Source organism: Gorilla gorilla, chromosome 4 (genome assembly GCF_029281585.2).
Source record: "Gorilla gorilla gorilla isolate KB3781 chromosome 4, NHGRI_mGorGor1-v2.1_pri, whole genome shotgun sequence".
NCBI lineage: Eukaryota > Metazoa > Chordata > Mammalia > Primates > Hominidae > Gorilla > Gorilla gorilla.
Window position 1 is genome coordinate 34,777,316 of NC_073228.2, and position 26,905 is coordinate 34,804,220.

Consider the following 26,905-nt stretch of genomic DNA (forward strand, 5'->3'; position numbering starts at 1 on the left):
GAGGCTGACGCAGGAGAACCGCTTGAGCCCAGGAATTCAAGGCTGCAGTGAGCTTTGATTGTGCCACTGCACTCCAGCCTGGGAGACAGAGCAAGATCTTGTCTCAAAAAAAAAAAAAAAGAAAGAAAGAAAAAGAAAAGTAGTGAATCATGCAATAAGTTGTTTAATGAACATGCCCCTGCCAGCCACAAACTCCACAAGGGCAGGGACTGAGTTGCTATTCCCCAGCTTTGGGCCTGGTTCAGGACTGGAGCTCCAGACATTTGTTGCATAATGAGCAAATCAATCTTCCCTCTGCCCTCCTCTGCACATTACACCCCAGCCCATAAGGAGCAATGTGCTACACCCCCCAAAATCCAAGCTGTCTAACTGCTCCCACAGTTCCCTCAACTTGGAGGATCTCCTCTCTCTCAAGATTCAGCTCACAAGGCCTCCTCCGTGAAGCCTGCCCTGCTTGCTCCGTCCTTTGTGCCCCTCCTGTGCACGGCTATAGTCCCCTCTAGCTCACATCCTGGTTTAGACACCTACCTCCCTGCTAGCCTGGGAGCAGCCAGAGGATAGGCTAATATCTGATTCTGTCTCCTCTGGGCCTAAGAGCATGCCGAGCGACCTCATGTTTGTCCATATGCGGCCTGTGTTGTGCTCACTGGCATAGATTCCCCTTTCCACCTTCCCTTCCAGAGAGTAACAATATAATAGTTCACAGCAAGTGCTAAGGCTTTTCCCACCTAGAACACCTGTATCAGGTCTGCCCTGAAAAGAAAGCTGAGATACAGCCAACAGACACCGGCTCTCCACACAAGTACTGGCGTCCACGGCTCCACGTCTGCAGTGGCCAAAGGGCATGAACCTGTCCCTAGTTCACAGTTCCTGCCGCATACGCAAGGCATGAGAAACAGGTGCTGGTGCCAACTTAAAACCACCTCATCAGGAGGGACAGCATCATGATAAACAGCTAATGCATGCAGGGCTTAATACCTAGGTGATGGGTTGAAAGGTGCAGCAAACCACCATGGCACATATTTACCTTGTAACAAACCTGCACATCCTGCACATGTATCCTGGAACTTAAAATTAAAAAAAAAAAAAAAAAAACACATCTCACCAAGCTCACCAAGGGGTGGGGGGGCAGTGGGGGGATGGAGGTCTTAGTGGGAATGGAAGCAATAAAAAGACAGAACTCTGTCTGCCAAGCACACATAGGAACACTCTAAAACAGCAAATGGCCTTTGATCAGCTCCGCCTGAGTCAAGCAAGGCTTTTAAATTCAGATAGTACCAGGCGTGGGTTCCAAAACCTAATGTGGGTCTCCGTGTCCCTTGGGGATTGGTCCTCCTCTTGTCCCTCCTGCCCTTTCCCGCAGTGAAGTAGTTAAGATGTCAAGCAAGGGGAAACCCCAGTCCCCATCTCCTCGAAGCTGGGTGGTGCAGAGCACTTCATCAGCTAAGTCCCAGACCATGCATTGTGGGCAGGCCTTGCCTCTTTCGCCGCAATTCTCCCTCCATGGGAAACTGTTCAAATCAGAATGTCAATCTATGGAGCTCAAATGTTTTCTTTCTTTTTCTCTCTTTTTAAGAGACAGGGTCTTGCTCTGTTGCCCAGGCTGGAGTACAGTGGTGTGATCATAGCTCACTGCAGCCTCAACCTCCTGGGCTCGAGAGATCCTCCCACTTCAACCTCCTGAGTAGCTGGGACTACAGGCATATACCACCTCGCCTGGCTAATTTTTGTATTTTTTGTAGAGAGGGTTCTCACTGTGTTGCCCAGGCTGGTCTCCAACTCCTGGCCTCAATCTGTCCTCCCACCTCTACCTCCTAGAGTGTAGGCGTGAGCCACTGCACCCAGCCTCAAATGTTTTCTCAGTGTGGTCCCATCTAGTCCGCGTCTTGGCTCAACTCTCAGAAACCTTTGGTCAAATCACTATGGAGCTGTTAATAGTAAAAGTAGCCCCCAGGAATAATGTGCTAGCCACCTCCCAGGCGGTGTACTTTATGAACACTGTCTCCTGTAAACATTACAACAATCCTGTCAGGTAGATGCTCATATGGTATTATCCCATTTTACATATCAGGAAATTGAGGACTAACAAAGTTAAGTGAACTCCCCAAGGTCAAGCAGCTAGGAAACTATTATGCCAGAAAGAAACCCTAAGACTGTCTGCCTCCTAAGCCTCTTCTCTTAAGCCCTAATCAGCACTGCTTCCCACCACATGCCTTCATTCTTCCCGTCTACAGATGGGGAAATCGAAACATGGAGCTGCAAGGCAAAGTGCCTGAGGTCATGTTCAGCACATCAGCATTGGGCTAAGAGACCAAGAGACAGAAGTCAAGTCTCTCCCGCTAGGACTGGAACTTTCACACCCATGGTCTGCCATACTCCCTCATGACCCAAACCGCCCTGTCAAAAAGAAAACCAGCCCGGGTGCGGTGGCTCACGCCTATAATCCCAGCACTTTGGGAGGCTGAGGCAGGCAGATCACTTGAGGTCAGGAGTTCGAGACCAGCCTGGCCAACGTGGCGTAACTCCGCCTCTATTAAAAATACAAAAAAATTAGCTGGGTGTGGTGGCGGGTACCTGTAAACCCAGCTACTTGGGAGACTGAGGCAAGAGAATCACTTGAACCCGGGAGGCAGAGGCTGCAGTGAGCCCAGATCGTGCTACTGCACTCCAGCCTGGGCGAGACAGCGGAATTTCGTCTCAAAAAAAGAAAAAAAAAAGAAAAGAAAACCAACCCAAACCCCCAGTCCGTAGAAGAAAGGTCCCTAACATGATACAACCCAAGGAGAGCAGGTCCCTTCCTCTCCAGGTCTCCTTTCCCCTGACTATGCAGTGGGGCTCACTCACTGTCTCTGGTCTCATCCTTTCTGCCACCATCCCCCAGGAGACCGAGTCAGCTCTGGGAAAACTTGGGAGCCAGGAAACCTTGAGCCTCGGCACAAAAATGAGGCGCCTCCGTTACCTGGCACTCACCAGGGACTTGCCTCAGAGAAATTCTAGCATCACCCAATTTGGAAACCAAGGAAATGAGTCATGGCCCTTTTAGGAAGCTAGAGAGATGACCTTTACTTACAAAAAAGGAAACTGAGGCAAACAGCAGTGGCAGCATGCTGGGAAACGTAGTAGCTCAGAACCCACACCCACCCAGGCTCTCTGGTCTTGTTCCTCCCTCAAGTTCTAGGAGAATGCTTTGCACTTCTTTAGTAATTGTCCCCTCCTCTATCTTTCTCTGCATATTTCTTCCTTTGGCTTTTAAACCCAGAAACTTTCACCAAAAGCAGGCACAAGCAAAAAGGAGCCACATTCGTGACAACAGTTGAAGCTACCTCATCAAGCAACGGAGGTCTAAACTGGCTCCTAATTAATATTAACCCTCCAAATCAGAGTCATGCTCAGAAAACCTTGGATGAAGAGACGCCAGGCGGGAGGGGAGTCTCCAATTTTCTTTTTACTTCATCTGGAAAATTAAGAGCACTGCTGATTTGAACAAGAAATCATCAAGGAAAGCAATCACAACCCCACACGGCCCATAACTCGATGGACTTGGATGTGTAACCTGCCACTTCCATGTGCCGAAATTAAAATGATTGTGGCAAGAATAGCAATGATGACATGGGTTTGTCCCTCCTCCTTCAGCCTTAGAAAACATAAAAACCCCTACAGAATCTTCTGAAGGAGGTCAGGTAAAAGATCTTCCTTCTTTGTCAAAATAAACCAGTAGAAAACTGGTCCAAGACTGTGCTAAACAGCCCTTCCCAAAAAGATGCTCCCCCAAGACTCTTTCTCTCCAAGGATAATGAACTTGAGGGAGGGGAGGGAGACAGTGAGCACAGAGAACTGAAGGAAGGAGGGGGTCCTGGAGACCCTCCACTCCAAACTCAAACACTTACTTGCTGTTTCTGCATTAATTACAATAAACTGCTTCATAGCCTAGTGATCACTTAATGGAGCAGCAAATATGGTTTTTTCCCTATAATTAGTCAATGTAATCTACTGCTATTTCCCTCCTCCCAGCCACCCCTTCTCTCCTTCCCTTTCCATCCTCTACACACTAACATTCACACGCACTCCATCCCCTGTCCAGGATCCACTTATAATCATGATCTTGTTCCCCTTTCCCAGCAATACCTGGTAAATTCCACCCAGTGGACATGAAGTGAAAGGGACCCACATACAGGGGATGCCCCAAGGGGTCTGGGGGCTTTCCCAGCCCCGACAATAGGTCTGAGCATCAGCATCTCCCAGGCCAATGGCTGGGAACTGCGTTCATTTCCTGAGCTCTACCAATCTTCTTCCCACTCACATGACAGGGCTCATGGGTTTGTAGATCAAAACCTACTATTCCATATCCCCAAGCAAAAGTTTCTATGAAAGAGTAACCCTTGCCCCCAATCCCAAGGTTCTCCCTCGCTCCCTCCTAGCTGGGGCTCTTTCATGTCTCTGAAGTTACTCCCTCCTCTTGGACCATCCAGCCCTGTGCTCCCAGTTCCTACCAAGTGTCAAAGGAACAAAGGCATCTTCAAAGGCTGGGGACACCATCTAAGGTTCCTAACTGAAATGATTTCCCTGCCCTTGAAAATGTGGCTTTTGTGAAATGAAGTTGCTAAAACAGCCCTTTGGCGTGTGGATTAAGGATAACAACACCCTCTTTTATGGCCTGCTTTTCTCTACTCAGACCTCTAAGGACTTATCAACTAACTTCAGATACTCTCATCACCAGCAAGAACAGAACACTTTGTATCTTTCCCATGTTCAAGTTGGCTTTAAAATTTTTCTTTTGTTGTTTATGGAGAAAAGAATTCACATTTTCTCAGTATTCATCATACACCAGGTGCCTTATTTATACTGGCTCATTTAATCCCCACAACCCTACTATTCCCCTTTTTTTAAGTGCAGAATTGAAGCCCAGAAAGGCTAGAACACCTTCCTAAAGTCACAGAGTTAGTGGCAGTTATCAAGTTTCAAACTAGGTCCCTCTGAGTCCAAAGCCCGTGCTGCCAACAAACCACACACTTCGTTATGGCACATGAATTTGTCTGAATCCAAATTACACTGCAATTCTACCCGTGTCACACACATTTATATGCATAAACGCACAACCACGTGTGTGTGTCTTCTTTTGTATTTCTCAAACATTACTTAAGGAAAAATACGTAAGGCAGAAGACAGCAGTACTTAGCGTTCTCCAACTACTACGTAAGGCAGGCACGGAGCACTTACCCAAACCTGCCACAGGACGTGCTCCTTTCTAACAACCTCACAACTCACACACCCATACACTTCCTTATGTTGCAGACACCATTCTAAACACTTTATTATGTTAAGTCCCATAATCCTTATGACAACCCCATGAAGGTGATACCACCATCATCTCCATTGTACAGATGACAAAACAAAGGCACAGAATATTTAGATAGCTTGCTCAAGGTCACACAGCTGCAGTGGCAGAGCAAGGATTCAAAGTCAGGTTCCAGAGTCCATGCTCTTAAACGCTCAGCTAGAACACCTGGAGAGAAAGTAATAAAAATAACGACAGTAAAAATAACATTTTACTTCAATGTGTAAAATGCAGGGTGATGGGGGTGAGTAGGATCCAGCCTCTATTTGCAGTTTTGTTTTCCCATATTCTCAGGCCCCGGCCTATGTGGCATCACGTCATTCACAAGCTGGTTTCATGATTTCTCTATTGTGAACGAATTCTTCTATTGAATCTCTCCTGTCAATATCTGAGACAAGGCCCAGAAGGCCCCAGGAGCAGGTCTCTAGGAAGCTTTTTAGAGCCCCACACTGGGGTAGATGTTTGAGGATGCTTGAGTTCACACTCTCAGAGCAGTTCCCCCCCTCCGACACTTGGGAGTTTTGTCTGGATAGCCCTGAAAAAAACAGTTATTTCCCACGAACACAATCAGTCCTTCTCTTGGGATGCCCAGGGGGTCTGATCATCCTCACTCCACCATCTCTTTATAGCTTGGGGAAAGACCAGGTGACTGTTTCCACGGCACCTTCTACTCTAATCCACTGGGGTCATGCGGCAGAGGGGCTGCTTGGAGGGCTAATGCCGTGAATGCACAGGCTTTGAGCAAACAGGATGACGTGGCAATAAAGGCAATCACAACATGCTAAGGCGATGGCCTGCCAAACGCAAACTGCCCAGGCAGGACTTGTGCTCAAAAGAACTTTAATTGAATTCTTTCAGCAAGTGCAGCAGAAAAATTCATAATGAGGTCCCCCCCAACCCACATCCCCACTATGTCAGTCTGTTCTGCAGTTGTGTGAATCCAGTAAAAAAAAAAAAAAAAAAAAAATCATTTTTAACAAGAATATGGGACGTGTATGGACATTAACCTGAACATCGTGTACTGCAGGGAAAAACAATAATCAAATCCAAGGATTTTTATTTTCAAAGCAATTTAAGTAAGGCATTCTGCCATAATCAGCTTTACTACCCCTATTAGTACAGGAAAACAAGTTCTGAACCTGGCTCCCTAGTGAAAAATGCAAAATTTGTATAATTAAAATTATACTTGTGAAATTCAAACACACTCTAATTTCCTAAGGGCCCCCTAATCAAGTCAGAAGTTCTTACTAAAACCAATTATCTTCTTTGGAAAACAGAAGAGGAAACATATACAGGTAGCAATCTTGTGGAGATTCACAACCCAATTCTCTCCTAGGTGCAAGCATCCTAATTTGATCCTTTTTCCCCAGGTAGAAGACATGGTGAATCCACTAGTTAGTTTTTATTAAGTAGTATATCTGAAAGTTGAAACATTTTTTGCTTGTTTGCCTCTAGCTACAAAAAGGACACATTTGAGAGATATCCCAGAGGGAACTGAGTTGAAAGGGATTTAAAAAATAGAGTGTATCAGTAAATACACACTGTGTTTCCACCCACTCCACTATACACCAGGCCCTATCTGGCTATTTTTCTTAAGATGTCGCAGCAGTTTTTCAAAACACTCGCCCAGTACTGTTTAGAATGGTCACTCTAATGCCATCGCGAGGAATGGGATGAAAATACGAGCTTCCTTTCTGAAACCAGTTCGCAACTGAGCCAGGTACTCTCAAGCTCCTATCCAGGAAATCAGCAAGACCTAGGTTTCTCACCTTCTTCTACCCCCCAATGTTGCAGCTTTTCTTGTTCTTGAGTGAGTGGAAATTCTTGTACAAGAGCAACATGGAAATACGGATTACTTTCCAAGACACTGAAATATTTAAGAAGCAGTTGTTGCCATGTTTCATTTATGCCACCAATATGAAGTGTTATCGATCTAGGGCCTTTGGAGGGGCGGGATCTGTACACCAACAGGTTTTCTTTTCCCCTCTTCCTGGAATTCATTTCAGAAATGAGAATATTGACTTTTCACACTCTTGGTTTGGTGTTCCAACAGTGCCCAGCTCTGTGATGTTGGCCTGACACGCCGCCCAGCCAGGCTCCAGCAGGTATCCAGAAAGTAAAAACAAAATGCCGCTAAGTTGAAAACTTTACTTTTCAGCAGGTGGGAATAAAGGACAAAACTCAACATTCACGGCCTCTTTAGGGTGGAGAACACCACAGTAAACCAAACAGGGTTTGGTGTTAAAAATTCCATCTGAAGACTTAGGAAACACAACTTGTGCATGCACAAACACACACAGGCGCCCATGCAAGCATGCAGAAGGAAACACTCAGCTGAGAGCAAGTCATGGGAACTGCTACTTGGCTGGTTCCTTGCCTCCCTCCCACCAGAGCGGTCACCTCATTAATGTCACTCAGCATCACATTTTGCTACACTAGGTCTTTCTGCACTCTGTTCCCCTAGGCGGCCCAAAAGCCCGCTTCCATTGTAAACTTCTGTGCTTTAGGAAACTATCAAAAGCTTTGATGGCAGAAAAGAAAAAAACTTTTATAGTGCCTCCCTCCTCACTCTTTCCCCTCCTTCAGTTTCTTTTCTTTGGTGCTTTATTCAACATCACTACACACACAAATCATGGTCTGAAAGTCGTTTACAATATGTCAGCTTAAAAAAAAAAAAAGATTGCAGTGGCCCGTCTATTTTGCAATTGCCCAAAGAGAATAATTCATTTCGGTGGAGGGTATGGATGAAGCCCTGAATACATTCCTACACCATTTTCTGCCCTTCAAAACAATAAAAATGTAAAAACCCAGACGAAGGAAGGCCCAAGGTGGCAGGAACGAGAATCTCTTGACCCCCAAGGAATTTATTCTCCTAGATCTTCTGAAGCACTCTCTCCCCAGAATGCATCATCAAGACCATTTTATTAGATTTTTCTAAACCCTTGAAATTGTCACATAATTGAAACAGAAACAGCAATTTAGAGCTCTTGAATGGATTTCTTAAAAAGAAGACTCTGTGCTTGCCCGACACCCCCGCTCCTTGGCTGCTCATACCCCTAACCTAAATTTAAGGTCCTTGCACACAAAACCCTATTTATTTTATAAATCCTCCCCTGCCATAAAAGTTACACATTCTCCTAATGCCTTAGATTTCAGGACGTTTGAGAGAAACTCATCCCAGACAACAGGCTAAAAAAAGAATCCATTAGCATTAACTTGCCTGTCACAGCCAGTGACAAATAAATGAATGTGATGCTTTCAGATCAGTCATTGGTAGAGCTACCCCCGGGCAGATAAAGACCAGTACAGGGAGAGAGAAGACTCATGGGGAGACCTCTCACACAGCAGTGTCTCAGCTGTTCCCTAGCTGCTCCCCGGGACTTTACTCTCAGAGGCAGCAAAAACACAGGCATCAGATACGGAAAAGGAAATGAATTCCTAATGCCCATCAAGCATCCCCAAGATAAAGGCTGCATGCTATCTCGCCTCGAGAGCCAGGACCTCATGAGCAGGCCAAGCCACTGACACAGAATTTTCCAATCTCAATGTGCTGTTCTATCCCTCACCCTAGAAAGGAGCAACAGTGCTAATCAACCCACGAGCTGCTCGGTTATAAGGTCCCCTGATGATGGGGGCAGGGACATTTTTCGGGGACAGTAACAGATGATGAATGCTTATACTGTACCCACAACATGCAGCTATCACCCTAGCCATTCATATGCATTAGCTCAGTCCATCTTACCCTTAGCAGTTCTACAATGGAGGGACAGTTGCTATCCCATTTAACAGGTAAAACTGGAGGTGCAAAACCACTAAGTGACTTGTCTAAAATGCCATAGCTGGTAAGTGGCACTTACCTATGCTAAACAAGCTCTCAGAAAACAGGTAACAAAAATTAACCTGAAGCTTTCCAGCTAGACTATCACAAATTCTATTCCTCAGCCTGAGCATTTTATAGCCATCAGGCAAAGTGGCAACCTCAACTCTGCCCACTCATGTAGGATGCAGCAAGGCTTAGCAGAGAGGAGAACAAAGCCTTGGGATTCAGAGAGACTTTGGTCCAAAGGCCAACCCTGAACCTTGCTAGTTCTATGGTTCTAGAAAGCTGTTTGCCCTCTCAGGCCCCAGTTTACCCACCTGTCAAACGGAGATAATACCAACTATTTCAAAGGATTGTTGTAAGGATTAAAGAAGACTAAGTATATAGTCTCGGTACTATGACTATAACATATAAACTCACAATAAATGACAGTCATTATTCTGAATTAGAATTTTTCTTTTTAACTATTCAAAATCTCACAGCTAAAATAAAGCAAGATAGCAGCCAGGCATCCACCCTAAGGCTAACATTCCAGATGGTTGGAAGCCTGGTGCTATCTTCAAAAGAAGGGAGAATGGAAAATATCTTATCCTACTCTGGACCCAGTGGGACAACTGTCCCAGCTGGACCGACCAAGTGAGGTTGCTGCTACAACATACCACAGGGTGCGCAGCGCCAAGACCACACCTGCGCACTTCACACCACACGGAAAGCAGAGATCATGATTCCAAAAATGCATATTCTTCACCAAGCAGACACTCAGCCAAAGGCGACCCCAAGCAGATACCATCTATGAAGTCACAGGTCAGACTGCTCTGAGCCACGGGACACACACTGGGGTTATACAGGCAATCTGTGATGTCCACATTGAGAAATGACATCTCACTGTCTACACATGGTGAGGTCACGATCACAGCTTAAACAAGGACAAAGTACAGGACTTTGGAATTGTATCTATATCATGGTCCCTTGTTAAGGAGGAAAAGAGAAGAGGACAGAAGGTAGAAACAAGAGAATGAGAGAGCTCTTTGTAAGCAGCCACACACCCCAAAGGTAGAGGTGGCATCTGCTAAGAGCATCACTCCTGAAGAAGAAGAGTCTATGGCAAGAGAGACTCTGGCCAGAGAGAACATAGCCTGCATTAAGCTTAAGCCACAAGCTCAGGTTGGAAGTTCTCCAGGCAACAGCATCAGCCATGGTCCTATCAGTGACCCCAGCTTCTATACGGGTCTGAATGAGCTCAGAACATTCCACAGAGCATCCCCATACACCCACACAGACACACAACAGGTTCCCCACAGCACCTGTCAGTTTGCCTTATTGGGCCCTTGAGGCCTTCTACAAACTGGCTCCAACCTACTTTGCAAGCCTCATGCCAGACCACTCTGCAGCACACACCCTTTGCAACACCTGCACACCCTGACCTTTCCTAGTTCCTAGCCGAAAGGAAGAACAGCATTCCTGCCATTATTCCTTCCTACCTGATCTTCAAGACCTGGGGCAAAGACCACCTCTTCCTAGAAGCTTAGATTGCCCTTCCTCAAAATGCTGTTCCTACCTCTTCTACTGTGCTTATCCCATCCTTTCCAGTATCACAGGTCACCCCCTCCTCCCAACCTGGAGCTAATGTTCTTAAAGACAAGAACGGTGTTTCTTCTGGCATTTTTCATTTGCTCTACCTAAATGGAAGTCCACGATGTACGAAAGTGCACAAGTAAGGGCTAAGGATAGGGTGTTTTTTGTTTGGTTGTTTGTTTGTTTGTTTGAGATGGAGTCTCGCTCTGTTACCCAGGCTGGAGTGCAGTGGCCCAATCTCGGCTCACTGCAACCTCCGCCTCCCAGATTCAAGCAATTCTCTGCCTCAGCCTCCCGAGTAGCTGGGATTACAGGTGCCCGCCACCATGCCTGGCTAATTTTTGTATTTTCAGTAGAGACGGGGTTTCACCATCTTGGCCAGGATGATCTTGAACTCCTGACCTCGTGATCCACCCGCCTCGGCCTCCCAAAGTGTTGGGATTACAGGCATGAGCCACCGCACCTGGCTGGGTTTTTTTTTTTTTAATTATTAGTAAAATATGCTTGTGTCCAATGGAGAAGATAAGGCATGAACCTAAATACCATAAAACTCAGAACAAAGTACCTAACACAATCCCCGGTGCTGAGCAGAAACTTGGTAAATAATTTCTGAACTACTGAAAGTGGCAACTGACTGTACCAAAGATATGGTCCACCCCACTCCCGCCATCGCTCCTCCTTGGCTTTGGTGATCACACCTGAGAGCATGTTATATACTTATCTGTTTGCTCACTGCTTATTTGCCCCACTAGAGCAAAAGTTTGGTGATGGCAGGAACTTTGTCATATTCTCCACACTATCCCCCGAATTTTGCACAGTATCTGGCAAACGGTCGGTGCTTGTTTGGTGAATAAATGAATGAGTGAATGTCTAGCACAACATGCAACAGATGTATGTGCTCCACAAGTTTTTGCTAATTTATTATTGTTGGAAGGGGCTTAACCAAAGAAAAGGTAAGTGCTGTGGAAATCCAAAGAAGTATGACTGTTTCCACAAAGGGGCAGGGACAGCTTCGTGGAAAAGATAATGATGAAGCTGGGCTTTCAAAGAGGGTCTGTTGTGTACAGAGAAGGGAAGGGCAGTGCAGAGAGGGAAATCTGCAAAAGGACAGGTTTCTCAGAGAAGGGTGAGCATTCAGTTTCAAGGCAGCAAAAACTAGAAGAATTGAGAGATAAGGTGGAAAAGACCCTGGTACAGATTTTGAAGGACCTTAATTAAGCACCAAGCTAAGACGTCGAGACTGTGTTCCGTGCACATCAGGAAGCACTGAGTGTTTCCTGAATCCCTCCAAAAGCGGGTGCACGCATACAGTTGGCAATGAACAAGGATTAACCCAGCTCTTGTTAAATGAACACACTAGATCAAACGGGAAGAGAGAGATGATGAACTACATCTCCCCTGTGTGTTCTCGGGGTTTTCGGCCGAAGATTGTCCGGGTTTAAAAATACAAAATAGGACACAAAGAATGGACGCTGCCCCAAGGGGCACCTGAGATGGTCAGCTGGTTCCTCCGAGACTGCCTTCTCCTCCCTTCCCGGGCAGCAGAGGAGGCTCACCTGTCTGCCAAAAATCATCTGACAAAGAACACAGGAGCTTCGTAGTCCTAAGAGACTGACCTCAACAATGAAACGAAAGCATGTGAGGAACGGCAAAATCCAGGGAAAGGACATTTGTAGGACAAGGTGCCCCTCCTCCTTGAGCTGACACCTGCTACTGACTTGGAACATAGGAAGGAGCGGTGCTCACCGACAAGAAAGAAGCTAAGCCACTAATCCTCCCAGGTCCTCGCTGCTGTGGAAAAGGGCTGCAGACACACTACCACATCCTCTCTGGGAACAAGAAAACCCACTGGCAGGCCGGTTCACGGTGGCTGCCGAGATGACAGCTGCAGATCATCCAAGATGGCAAGATGCTAGAATGACCTGACCCACAGCAGCAAGGGAAGGCCAGATGCCGAAAACTCACCCTTCGCCCTTGAGAAGCTGCCAAGAAACCACTCCCCCAGAACAGGAGGTGTGCGTGTACACGCTCGGGCTGCCATTGCACCCATCTGGATGCGTGCTTAGCAGAGAACCTTCCAGGGCCCTGAAGCCACGTAAGAGGACAAGACAGGAACAGGAAAACCTGACTGCTAGCTCAGCCCTGCTACAACCTAAGTGTGGATCTGAAGCAACCAACGTAACTTTACTGGGTAGCAGCCACCTCCACGGTGAAAAAAGCAGGCTGGATTCAGTTCGTTCATTTAGTTACCAAACAGCAGCTGCCAACAGTTCCCTGCCCTCAGGGAGCTTACATTCCAATTAAGATTTTCCTTCAGTCATTTCACCATTGTACTTTTTTTTATTCTATTAAAATAATTATCTGGTCGGGCGCGGTGGCTCATGCCTGTAATCCCAGCACTTTGGGAGGCCAAGGCAGGTGGATCACCTGAGGTCAGGAGTTCAAGACCAGCCTGGCCAACATGGTGAAACCCCATTTCTACAAAAATACAAAAATTAGCCAGGCATGATGGCAGGTGCCTGTAATCCCAGCTACTCGGGAGGCTGAGGTGGGAGAATTGCTTGAACCCGGGAGGCGGAGGTTGCAGTGAGCCAAGATCTCACCACTGCACTCCAGCCTGGGCGACAGAGTGAGGCTCCGTCTTAAAAATAATAATAATAAAAATAATAATTCTACAATAATAAGATCAACAGACATTTGCGGGGTGCTATTTTATGCCAGACTCCCAGTGAAGAATTTTGCATTTATCCTCCAAACAACTGCAGGCAGTGAGTACTATAATTCTCCCTCTTTTACAAAGGAGGAAACTGAGCCTTGGGGAGGCTTAAGTGACTCGCCCCTGGCCACCCCGCTGTGACTGAAGGCAACTAGAAATAGGTTAAAGAAGTGAGATCTCCCTGCATCAACAGATGAGGTTCTGGCCTCTAAAAGTTAAGGAAGGAAATGGCAATTGGGAAAAGATGGGAATGTTTTCTTATACACAAGGATAATTAAGACAGATGGTGAGTACACCCAGACCTTGCTCTTGCTGAAAGATGCTAAAGAGTCTCTTGGTTCCTCCACATAGAAGAAAATAACCCACGAGCTCAAGCAAAACTCTTCCAGACAGCCAACACTCCAGTCCAAAGGGAGCAAAGAACAGGGAGTGATGGATCCCCATCATCCTCATGTCTCCAAAGCCTTCAAATTAAGTCATCTTTTTAGAAGAGCATGACCATTTTAATTTTTAAAAAGATAAGGGGCTGGGGGGGGGATCTCTTACATATTTTACAAAATGAAATAATCATCCAGAGAAATACGAAGATATAGAATGAACCAGTCTTCTTGCCCTGATCAAAATATACTTCACTAATTAACAGCCTCTAGTCTCCAAAGAGTCTCCCCACTCTACTTCACTTGAGATGTGAACATTTACATCGCAAAGGGGGATACATAAACTGTAGGATTCAAAACCTTCCTTTGGTGACTTATTAAAATTCTGGTCTAAACAGATTTTTATTTATATGATACATTAGAGAATACTATGACAGTACTAATATGAAATCTGTTCTTCACTGCCATGGATTTTCTTTCTTTTTAAGTTACCACTTCTTTCCACTAGTCTTGTTTTAACACCTCCACGGAATATTTCTCTGGCGAGCGTTAGCAAGGAGGGACAGCCAGAAAGCAGAGAAACTCATTTTAACTGAAACACGCACTGACATATCATTTACAAGCTCCTCGCCCATCCCACGAGGAGGGGCAGGGTTCCCTCTGCCACTGTGACCTGAACACAAAAACACAGAAGTTTTATTGAAGGGAGATAAACGATAAATAAATCAGGGTCGACTTAAAGTTCTATGCTCCTGCCAACTGGGTTTTGGCCCCCAACACTAACTCTGGTCTGAAATCCCGGTGGCCAGGCTCAAATTCTATTGGAAAATAACCGTAGACAGGGAAGACACTTTCTCCCCACCCTGTCCCAATTCCCAACCACCATACAACCTTGGCATTTACTCTGTTGCCTCACTGGGGTTGAGTAACTCCAGAACCATCTGAAAAGATGGCCTGAGGGGTCAGATCGAAAGATACAAGACAGTGTCACACACTGGTATAACATGATGGGGCAAGGCAAATCACCTAGGCCCAGGAACGCAGAACTTCAAAGTACTGGGCCTCTGGCTATGGTTCCCTCAGCACAGCCCGCTGACCTCTCCGAGCCCATCTCCTGTCGCATAGCAGAGGGGCCATCCCCTGAGGTACCCCCACAGCATGGCACATTGGTGAAAGGCCCAGTTCTACAGCCAGGTTGCCTGGGTATGGCTCCTGGACATCCATCTGTGCCTCAGTTTCCTCATTTATAAAATGAGCTCATACTAGTACTCTCCTCATAGGGCTGCATGAGGATTAAATGGATTAATAAAGTCTCTGCAATAGTGCCTGGCATATAAATTCAACTAGTATCATTATTATTACTCAACCTCTCACAGGATTGATGTGAGGACTTAATAAAAATGGTAGTAAAAAATAGCAGGTTGGCCAGGCACAGTGGCTCACGCCTATAATCCCAGCACTCTGGGGGGCAGAGGTGGGAGGATAGCTTGGCCCAGGAGTTTAAGACCAGCCTGGGCAACACAGTGAGGTCCCATCTCAAAAATAAATAAATAAATAAGATAGCAGGTTAACGCTTCCATGGCATTACCATGCAACGTCTTTTTTTTTTTTCAGTCCCTTTACCTTTATTAATTTACGTAATCTGCAGAAAAACTCTATGAGATGGAAAAACGAAGGTTCAAGGAAGTTAAACGACCTGTTCAAATTCACACAGCTAAGGAGTGGCACCATCAGCATCCGAACCCAGGCTGTCCCACTTGCAAACAACAACCGGAACAATGATGAGAAAACCAACAAGAAAAATAATGACAACGACAAAGACCTTTGTCGCAGACCATGCTCTTTTACTCTACGCAAAAACCTTCTGGGAGAGCTATGTCATCACTCCTACTTTACAGATGAGCACACTGAGACTGAGAGAAGGTTAGGGACAACAGCCAAATGCCCCAGGAGATGGAATTCAGATGGAGATGATGAACAGCCTAGTCCTCCGTAAAGTGAAGTATGTCATACACAGTAAGGTGGTATTATTAAATCCCTGGAATTCATGGAAAGATGTTCTCCCCCAAGTGGTTTCATGTTAATTCACCTACAAACATTCCAGATGTGGAGTTGAGGGCTGGGAAAGGAATGCACACTTTGACAAGTTTGAGAAATATTCTGTCTCGTTTTCAAGTTGAATGCATCACTGCAGAGTGTATTAAAGTGAAATATTGCTTTTCTCATTTAAAAACAAAGTTAAGGAAGGGGGACAACAAAGGGGAGAGAAAAACAGGTCAAACCCATGGTTTTACCACGTAAGGGATTTTTCCAGCTTCCCTCTTGGGTAATCTGATCCAAGCTCTGAGTGATCGAATGACTAACCTGGAAATTTGAAGATTCACACTTATGGAAGAAACAGCAATTCCTCCAAACCCAGGAAATACTGCTAACTCTGGGAAGCCCTCTGAAATGTGAAGGATCACAGACAGTTTGGGAAGTAACTAAAACAATAAGGGCAATTCCAAAGTTTGTGCTAAGTACAAAAATAACCTAATCATTAATTCCTATCATTTGCTTAGGCATTACAAAAAAATGCCTGAATAAAATATTTCATTGTATTTACTTAAAAAGTTGTGTTTCCGTCTTTAAAAAAGGGAGAAGAGAACAAGGAGGGAGGGAGAGAAAGAAGGAGGGAAGGAAGGAATCAATCAATCAAGTGGTATGCCCCAGACCTGAAATTCCCAAAGTACCATCACAATCACCAACTTTTTCTATACTAATGTGCAAAACCATTCCTCTCTTTACACGATTAAAAGGTTCCACTTCTGGGAGACTATGCATAAAGAAATAAACTGAATTTGCTAAAGCCACAACCTTTTCCGACTTAGAAGCTTCAACTTTTCCCCTTTCCCTAAAAGAATGACAAATCCAGAAGATACATAGAAAGCATTTCTTCCAGTGCTACATAAGGAAGAAAAATAGTAACTAAAAAGTGTAAATGTAACATGTAAGCCATAAGCCCTTCCAATTTAACCTCAGGCTTCATGCAACTGTGTTCTCATAGCCACACCTGGCAAGCTCAGTGAAAACTATGTTAACGACACACTTCTAAAAAAGTGAAGCCCTATCTCAATTCTTTAAGCAAGTCTTGTAGTGCCACTCCTACAAGGTTACAACATTTTCAGGACTTCTCCACCCAGGCACCAGCACTTGCACAAATAAGAAGCACTGTTGGTTTCAAGTATGCCCTGACTTATCCAACCAACCTAAAACCAAGATATCCACTGCTTGCTCTCCCAGATTTAAGGCTTTATGGGCCTAAGAAGTTGTTTTTTCCAAGAAAGGATCAGCTGTTTAGTCAAACTCTACTCCTCTGCATTAACTCCAAGTTGTAAAGCCTCAAAGAGTACCCTCCAAAAGAGTCACAAGGAAATGTTCGACTTTTCCTGATATGATATTGGAAATGCTTAAAAAACAAATAGAATCCTTGCAAAAAATACTGCAGTCGATGGAAACACGTCCTTCCACTAAACATCAGACTTGTCCCTGCCCCAGGTGGATGTTCAGAAGCCACCTTGGGATGGCTAACTTAGAGACGCATGGTTATCTCACAGGACTACTTGCCCAGCCTGTCCTGATACCCCGAAGGAACAGTGAATACCAGGCTTCAACAGTTCATGGCCAATGCTGTTTGAAATTTGAAATTCTTGGCAATCATCTCTGAGTGCTAAAATCCTACTGTTTATTCTCCTACTTACCTTGGGTTGCGCTCGACGAGGAAATGCAACTTTGGGGTCAATCTGGGAAAAAAAAACAGAAAAGCAGGAGTCAATAAAGTACTTTAAAGAAAAAATATATGATTAATCACGTAATTATTAATCACTCATTTCTCAGGCTTATAATCCAGCTTTTAGTAACTTCTCAGGCAACTCAACAGTTTCTTAAACTTTGCTCTCAACTTTAACCATCCCTCCAACAGATCAGGTAACTAACATAGCTAGCTAGCCTTTCTGAAATGACCCACCATGCATTTCAGTGTGTGATGCTCTTAATAAACCAGATCTCACGTAATTCTTATTTAGGCAAGGGCTTCTTCTTCCAGACACTGAATATTAAGTGGTATCTACATCTAATTTGCTATGCATGGCTGGGAGAAAAGATGGGAGCATCATTATCATTGGGAAAAAAACCATAACCTGAAAATTAAATGTAAGTATTCTCTAGCAGTAGGTAATTGGATGGTATTTCTTCTCCCTGATGATAACTAAACAACACAGGAGGGAAAAGAGATTCCAAAAATTTTTTAAATCAACAACATCCAAAAACTCCCCATAGACATCCAACACAGTGCTCTGCTTCAGTTAATTAATTCATTTTAGCAAAAGTAAAGTTACCCAGGATTAACCAAAAAGATCATCTGTTCTGTAGTTATACCTCAAAAGATAAAAAATAATTTTTTTAAGTAAAGAAAATGAAGCATGTGAGCTAAATCCACCTGGACTTTCAAAACAACAGGGAGGAAAAATCTATAAGCAACCTAAACCCAAATTAGAAAAGAAATCCCATCATGGGGAGGGCACCAAAAAAAAAAAAGTTACTGAATAAAAGAAGTAGTCAGAATCTAGTGCAACAAGTAGGGAATTCCCCTACCCCAACCTCAATCCAAGTGGAAAAACATCCTCCAGTCCAAATCAGACACTTGCAAAACGCATGATGCTCAATCAGGGTCTAGCTGTACAACTCAGAACAGTTCTCCCGGAAGTATGTGAATCTAACAGGCTGATGTGAGGGAGGAAAAAAGTGACTGCACAGATAAAAAGAGGAGGAAAGAAATGTGAAAATACTCCCGTTGTCGGTTTTCATTCAATTTCTAAATGTCACAAATCTTTGGGTAAAAATGTAACACAGATAGTATAAACATGCTACCAGTTATTTATTTCCAGGCTTTGGCCTTCATATTAAAATGTTTTCCTTTTAAAAAGTAAATCTGAGCTTTGTTTTCACTTCTGCCATGAGAGGGAGGGGGGGAGAAAAGAGTAATGCTGTGGAGGAAAGTAGGGAGGTGGGGGTGCGGAGTGGGAAGCACGGAGGATAGTTCATTTGTTCCCTGACTTACATCACCTAGGGTCCCAGCCAGAAAGACACATGAGGATTTCCTGCTGTTATTACGGGGGCTTAAAGACCTAATAAAAGTCTGCATTGCATTCCCTACCTTGAAACATCACCTGAGAAATGAGAGATTACTTTTCAAAAACTAAAATAGACAAAAATCTCTGATCTAGAAAACTACCCTTTCATAAAGATTAACATTACTGCATCTACAGGTGTGTCCAGCACTGACTAGCGCTTGTCTACAAGAGAAATACAACAGGTGTGGATTTTCCATTCTGTTGACGTACGTAAGACAGAGGTGTCTTTTTATAAATACTCCCCAGAGGGTGTTTTTTTTAGTTGGCCGGCACACAATTGCAATCAGAAATCACCTTGTTTATGGGGTAACAGGTGTGGGGTATGTTGAGGGAGGTGCCAGGAGCTGGAAGAAGTAAGGTGCAATGAAGAAAGTGAAGTACTAAAGAAAACTTAAATCACAAAACGAAAAAGCCAATTCAGAACTCCTGGATGGTGTGTGGCCGTATCAGAGCATTATATCATGATCGAAGTTCCTCAGCGTGCAAAGTTTACACGCTGAGATCTCTGAAGGAGAGGAAGGGTCAAGTTAAGCATGGCAAATCCCAACCTTTTGCACATCCCTGTCAACTATTTTTTAAAAAACAAACAAAAAAGAAAACTACCAAAAATTAAAACATTAGTTAGTTAGGTACAGCTCTACTTACTGTATCTACAAGTCCTCTAGGAAAAGACTAGGGTACTATTTTGGATGTGAATGGCCGTTACCTAAACAAAGCTTTTAAGGTAACAGTAAACAAGATCCTCGTTTCCATGTCAATAAACCAACCGCTTCTGCCTCCTGCACTGAACGTTGAAACAAAGTCAAAAGCTAGGTTACACTAAATAATAGTGACCAAAACATGTCTATAAACAATCAGAGAGGGAAACTGCAGGCTTTGCACCTGATACAGAGGAATATGACCCACCAGCCACCACAGAAACCAAATACTGTTTCTCCCACCCAGGTAGCAAGAGGGGGTGGATGATAAATTCCCAAATTTGCCTTGAAAAGATTTTCCTCTTTAATTTCACTAGCTTTTTGAAATGGCTAGCCACGAAATCAAGGAGAGAAAAATTTTTCAGACATCTGTTATCATCCTACAAATGATTTCTGAAATTAAATTATCTAAAAGTACAAAAGGCTGGGCTGCATGCAAGCTATGACAAGTCCAGGACAATTAATAAAGCAACTAAGAGTGTAGGTGGGTTTCTTTCTTAGGAGAAGGCACGCACTCCTGATCTCTTTGATCAGAGAAAGAGGGTGAATTTGCAAAATCAATTCAAGTGCACCGAAGGTTGCCAGGTTTCTTTATTTTCTTTCCTTCTCTTCCATTCAATGTTAAAGCCAAAAGGGGCTTGAAAGATCACCTCGGTCCACTTATTTTACAGAAGAGGAAATTGAGACCCAGAGGTAGGGAATGTCTTGCTCACTTTCATAAGAGGCGGATGGAAGTAGAGCCCCATCTCTGGCCTTGTCCCACTACCCCATCACAGAGGAGTGAAGTTCCATGCAACCCAGCACTACAGCCCAATGTCATCTTAAGGCCTCTGTTCGGGGCAGATATATATTAATAAAAACCGTGGGGAAACTCTGGTAGACATAAAGGGAAGGGAGGAGAGGCAGGAAGCCCACACAGGGGCTAAATAAAACACTGCACACTCCCCCTCCGATTAAATGTATTGTTATATACAGACACTCTTTCTTCCCTTCCCCTTCTGACCTCTGCCTGGAGACTTTTCCCCCTTCTATTCTGGATTTTTAAAACTTGTAATGTATAAAAGTACCCATACTCAAATGAAAGGATCTGAGAAAGAAAAGGAAGGAAAAAAAATCACTTTGAAACCCCCAGGCCTTATCAGCCTTAGATTTCACGCCATCTGGAGTCACCCCAGTGGATGCCCAGCTCAGCTCCGCCAGCGTCCCCTTCCCTTCCCAAACCACATTCCAAATCCCAAGTGCCCCAAGAGAAACCTGTTGCCTGGACCTGTAATTAGCGCCCTCTCCCCTCCTTCCCACTGCTGTCCCCCTTGGCCACAAAGCAGGCTGTGCCTTCTCAAAGCTGATCCCCACAGCCACAGTTGGTAACGCGTGCTGTGCTTGGCTGACAAAGAAAAGTTGCATTTGTTCTCTGGTGGAGTTTCTCTGCACAGTCCCCAGGCCGGGAAGGCAGACTCTCCAGGAGCCGAACCCTCTCCTCCCCAAGCCTAACCTTGGCAGCCTCTGAAGCTGCAATGGGACAGGCTCTAAAAAGAAAACCCCAAAGCCAGCCACAGCAGCAAACTTTTGAGCCAACTCGCTAGCTCAGTTTAAAACTACTCAGTTCTAGCACAGAAGCAAAAGAAGGCACTGTCCCTTTAAATGGGGCTGTCAATGCCCAGATCGTTCCTGAAAAGGGGCGAACAACAACAACAAAAAGCAACCTACCGTCTTGGAATCTAACTCATGGTGGGGCTGACCTAATACTTTATCTACACTTGCTGGGTCTGCGAACGTGACGAAACCGAAGCCTCTGAAAGGAGACAAAGAGGGAGAAAAACAAACGAGAAAATGTGACACCATTGAAAGCAACCAGGAGTGAGACCTAAGGCTGAATGAGGAGCAAAAGTTGCCCCCCACGCACCCCCACCTCCCACTCCCCTCCTCCAATTCCCCTCCTGCCTACAGCCCTCCACCTCGCAAGAAAAAACATCAAGGTTAACGGGGGAAGTGGAACGGGGGCAGGGAGGGTGGAGGTAACTTGGAAAATGCTGGTGCCTCCACTCTTTGGCCACCTCAGTTTCCTCTCCTCCTCCCCTTCCCTTTCTTAACGCTTTGTTTTATTCCGAAGAAAGCCCGGCACTTAGAAGAGATTCACCACCATCTTAAGAGGGATCTTAAGAGTTTGGGGAGCTGGGAGTGTGGGGGAAACACACATTAAGATAAAAAAAAAAAAAACTATGCGAAAGTAAATGAAGCTGAATGTCATTTTAAACAGAGAAAAAGAAGCGACGGGAAAATGACTTAAAGCAGAGAGATGGGTATCTCTGTATCCAGAGTTCAGCTCCAATTAACAATAACCTCTGGGGTTACTAGGGGGCGGTGGGGGTGGTATAGAGCGCCGTTCGAGATCAGCCACGCGCCTGAGCCCCATTCTAATCCGCTTAGCTACTTCCGAAGACACCTCCAAAAATAAAACTTAAACTTTGTTCTAAAATAAAGACAAAATCCAGAAGGGAATGGTTTACCTGGAGCGTTTCGTAGTGGGATCTCTCATGACCATACATTCTCTAATTTCTCCAAATTTGCTAAAATAGTCTCTAAGGCTATCTGTAGAGAGAGAAAGAGAGAGGTGGGGGGGAGAGAAGGTGTGGAAAAAAAAAGCAATGCAAATTTTGATCAAGGACAAAATCCAAAAGTAGTTTTCTGTTGTTATTCTGTTTTGTTTTTGCATTTTTTGCACACGCGGGGGAAATTCGGCAACAGAGGTCGCATAGAGGGCTCAGAAAGGATTTGCTATTTAAAAAAAATAACCTTGCACAGGAGAAGTGGGGAGCCAATGGCGGGGGGGGGGCTCCTACACCGGGATAACAAAGAGCAATAAAGAAGCCAAGAAGGGGGGGACCCAGGCGTCCCCCCCTCCCTCCCTTACCTGGTGAGGTCTGCCAGCTCAGTCCACCGATAAACATTTTACTAGAGGGAGAAAACATAACAGAAGTGAGCACCGATGTCAGATCGGCCATTTTGACGTGTAACTTACAAAAGCTAAAAGGAAAGCGGGGGGGAGCGAGCGAGCGAGAGCCGGGAGGTGGGGTGGGGGAGAAGGTGACGGCGAAATGCAATCCAAAGGTGTGTAACTTCCACGGGGGGGGCGCGCGGGAGAGGCGGGGGGGCGCGGGAGATGCCCGGCTCCGCGCACCGCCGTCCCCGCCGCTGCAAGGAGAGCGAGCCCAAGGCGGCGCGGTGGGCAGCGGCTGGAAACTTACCCGGGGTCGTGCTGGGAGTCGTTGGCGCTGCCCGAGGTGCCTTGGCTCCCATTTGCCTCCATATCTGAGCCCCCCCGCCCCCCCACCCCCAAAAAACCGAGCCCCACAGCTATCGGAGCGGAGCGGCGGCCGGCTCCGAGCCCCGAGATCTCCGCTCCCTCCTCCCCCTCCTCCTCCCCCCCGCCCGGGCTCCTCCGAATCTCTCTGCGAGCGGCAGAGCCGGGGCAGCGGCGAGAGCCGTCACACGTGGGCTCGGCTTAGCTCAGCCCCGCTGCCTCGCACACCCCCCGTCCCCGCCCCCCCGGCCCATCCCCACCTCTCCCCCTCCTCCTCCCCACCCCCATCTCCTCCTCCTCCTCCCCCTCCTCCCCGGCGCACGTGGGGCGGAGTTCTAGAACGTCGTGTAACCAATGCCGGTGACGTCACGCACCCCCGTGCGGCCCCCGCCTGCCCGCGCGCGCACACTCGGCCCCCCACGGCCGGACCCACAAGGGTGGCGCGCGAACCCCGCGGGCGGAGGGGACCCCGCCTCCCGGCCGGCAGGGCGCAGGGGGAGGGGGAGCGCACCCCGACTTCCCTGGATCACATGGGCTGCGGGGGGCGGGTGGATCGGGGGAGGGGAGGCGCGGGGAGCTTGCTGTGGCTCCTCACCCGGACCTGGGAGAAGACGCCCCCCACCCTCTCTAGTTCGCCCTCTCCATTCAAGTTTGCCGGCCCCTGCCGCCGAGATCCGGGGATGGCACCAGCCGCCCGCCCTCCGCTGTGCCCTGTTTCCAGCCACCGCTCAGAAATTTAGGTCAAGGACGTCGGGAGCAAACCCACACCCTGGCGCTCCTTTGGCGGCCCCCGAGACGCCCCAGGATCGGGGGGCTTCAGGATGGCGGCGACCCTCCTGCACAAACACCAGCCACAAGTTTTATTTTCCTTTTGCGCTGGAAGTTCTCTCTGGCTCTCGCTCCACACCGGCACGTCTTGCGCGGTTCCCCGCCCTTCCCCAGTAGAGGTACCAATCCGTGCCCGGGAAAGGTTATTTTGGAACTTTGAGAAACTGACGCGATTCCAGTGGCGAGAAAGTGCCGAAGAAAGGGTTTCCGCGTTAATCATACAGTGTTTTAAAAATGTAGTAAGATAGGTTATAGGAGTCAAGGTCACATGATTGAGGTTCAAAGCAAATGTTTGTATATAACGAGAAGTACTTTTGGGGTGTCTCTGGGATGGATGGGAAGGGTGGTTATTTCAGGAATCCCCTGTGTAATCCGTTCGTTATATATTTTATTTCTCACCCAGCCTTTGTATGCCAGGATAGTAAAGTGCATGATACTAAAATAGCCCAAGACCCCTCACGACTTGCAGAGGTAGCTAGGGTGGCAGAAGGCTTCAGAATCACTCCCACCTTAGCAGCAGTAGTATTGTGCAGCACGGGTTCTGGCATACAGTAGGTGCTTAATAAATGCGGTTTCATACCTTCATGCACTGACAACTCCAAAAAGACAATGTCTGTAGCCTTCCAAAGGCATCGCATGAAAGTTTCCCCGGCAGATTCCAGACTGCCCAAATTCGGGCTGGTTTCAATTTATGGGGCATTTGAAACAATACGGACACAATTACCCATATTGTTTTAAATCTGTATTGTTTTAAATTGTTGCAATAAACTGAGTTAATATGGCATGAGGGGCAACATAAAGTTGTGGTTCATCAAATACTGAGATTAATGTTAAGCATGAATTGATGCCCAATTAACACTTTTCCATTAATTTTCATAGGATTAGGAGACAAAGGAATACACTCAACACCAAAACTGTACCAAATCCACCGTGGGCTTTGGAAAAATGGAATATTGGGAAAATCTCAACACCAGCCATAGCCTTGAGTGACCAGACTCTCAGTCTCCCTGTTCCCTAAATTGCAGTAATTCCTCCTTGACAGGATTGATGTGGTGAAGGTGAGAGGCTGAAGTGAACCAATGTTGTAATAGTTCCTTTTTCACTGTAAACCTGAGTCGTGTTTATTATCAATCACTACTCAATATAATCATATTGAGAAGGTGCTCTAAGGCTTTAAACCACAAACCCAAACATTTCCTGTCACTCCAAGCTCCTTCCCAAATCATCTGGGGTCTCATGTGTTGAACAGCCAGTTGTTACAATGATTGTTTATTATGATTGATTATTCTAAACAAAATGCAGACAACAGAGCTAATTGTATTGTGTTTGGGATTTTTACGGTAGAACCACAGGCCATCCTAGGTAGAAAGGCCTTTCCTAATCTAATCCCCTCATTATACATCAGCGTCTCAGAGGTGCCAAACTCACCAGGCTACACCCCACCCCCACCCTCTGACCATCAGTCCAATGCCGTGTGGCCTCTGCTGCCTGCGTGTTTATTCTGTCCCTCACAAGGCGAGAGTTGGGAGCCCTTCCTGTCTGGTATAGACCTCCACAAGCTGACACTTATAGAACTGATTTAAAATCCAGAGAGGGGCTAGAGCTGCGGTTACAAAGTCAGGGCTTAGAAAGAACTGGATTTTAAGTCTCCATTACTACATTGTTTTTACTCATTTATTTTTAATTTATATACGGTAACATTTACTCTTTTTGGTCTGTAATCCTATGAGTTTTGACATATGTATAGAGTCATGTAACCACCACCATAATCAAGATGCAGAACAGTTTCATTGTCCAAAAAAATTCCCTCTTGCTGCCCCTTTGCTCTACATTATTTGTAATAGCTTATTATTATTATTATTATTATTATTTTATGCATTTTTTTTCTCCAGCTCAGTCAATGTAGCCCCTGCATCAGGAGAATTCAAGCAGCACAATATCAGTCCTCAACCCTCTGAAAGTCTCAACAGCCCAAGACAATGTTGGACACTTCCTTCTTCAAACTCAATCTTCCAGGATGGGTTTAAACACATGTTGATGCCACTCAAATTGAAATCTCCAGCCCCACCCTTCCTGAAGAGCTCCAGGCTCTGGTCAATTTCCTATTCAACATCTCCACTTAGCCTTTCTAAAGGAAGCCCAAGTTCAAATCCATCTTTCTTGCTGCTGCATCCCAGATCTCCCACCTGAGGCCCTGCAACAGCTTACAAAACAGTCTTCCCACATCCACCCTTACTCCACTTACGTGCCTGGAAATCTTTCCCAGACCTCTCTGACAGGGTCGAATGCCCTTTGATATGCAGTTACCTTACCAGAACGTCCTCTGTGTACCTTACCCTGTATGATCGTTTGCTTTATTGCCCATCTCCTCTAAGCCAGAAGCTCCCGTCCCTTTCTGCTCTCCATGTACTAGCACAGTGCCTGCTGGCGCACGGTTGACGCTCAATAAATAATGATTGACTGAATGAGTGAGTGGATGAATGAATGAATGATGGCCAACATTTAATTTCATTCTAGGATTCTTTTTGTATTCATGTTCATAAGTCAAATTGGCTGCAGTTTTCCCTTTTCTTACTGCCTTTGTCTGGTTATACTGGTCTCATAAAATGAACTGGTAAATGTTCCTTCTTTTTTCATTTTCTGGAACAGTGTGTGTAAGATTGGAATTATGTGTTCCTTGAATGTTTGGTAGAACTTGCAGGTAAATTGTCTGGGTCTGGGATAGACATTTCGTGGGTTGATTTTTAACTACTGATTCCATTTCTTTAATGCTTGTAGATCTCTTCAGGTTTTCTGTTTTCTTCTTGAATCTATTTTTATACACTGTGTTTTTCAAGGAAATTATCCATACCATCTAGGTTTTCAAATGTGTTGACAAAATGCTGTTCATAGTTATCTCTTAATGTATTTTAATCTCTGCTGTATCTATCCATAATTTTTTTTTCATTCTAAATATCATTTTATATGTATTTTTTCTTATCTGGATCAGCTGTGCCAGAGATCTTTTTTTTTTTACTAGTGTTTTCTTTCTACTTTCTATTAGTGTTTCCAAAGAACCAGACTTTAGTTTCAATATTGTTTCTT

At 45.5% G+C, this 26,905-nt stretch overlaps 1 protein-coding gene and 1 long non-coding RNA gene across 10 annotated transcripts in view; one reads left to right on the plus strand and one right to left on the minus strand.

The window, feature by feature from the left end:
* MSI2 (musashi RNA binding protein 2) overlaps nucleotides 1-23,220 on the minus strand; it is a 427,746-nt gene extending 404,526 nt beyond the window's left edge. For 8 of the 9 annotated variants that reach the window (XR_008679738.2, XM_055386794.2, XM_055386792.2 and 5 more), the window contains exons 1-5: nucleotides 22,938-23,202; nucleotides 22,604-22,644; nucleotides 22,200-22,281; nucleotides 21,400-21,484; nucleotides 17,564-17,605 (exon numbers count right to left, since the gene is read on the minus strand). Coding sequence is in view for 8 of the 9 variants with exons in the window: in XM_055386794.2 (XP_055242769.1) it covers nucleotides 17,564-17,605; nucleotides 21,400-21,484; nucleotides 22,200-22,281; nucleotides 22,604-22,644; nucleotides 22,938-22,999 (312 nt within the window). In the remaining variant the exon portion in view is untranslated. Of the gene's footprint in view, nucleotides 1-17,563; nucleotides 17,606-21,399; nucleotides 21,485-22,199; nucleotides 22,282-22,603; nucleotides 22,645-22,937 lie in introns of all 9 variants that reach the window. The other variant, XM_031010710.3, reaches the window with a different exon arrangement.
* A 349-nt stretch (nucleotides 23,221-23,569) lies between these two features.
* Nucleotides 23,570-26,661, plus strand: LOC129533476 (uncharacterized). Its single transcript, XR_008679740.2, has 3 exons — nucleotides 23,570-23,940; nucleotides 24,701-24,879; nucleotides 25,714-26,661. It is a non-coding gene; the product is annotated as an uncharacterized lncRNA (long non-coding RNA).
* Nucleotides 26,662-26,905: the final 244 nt, after the last annotated feature.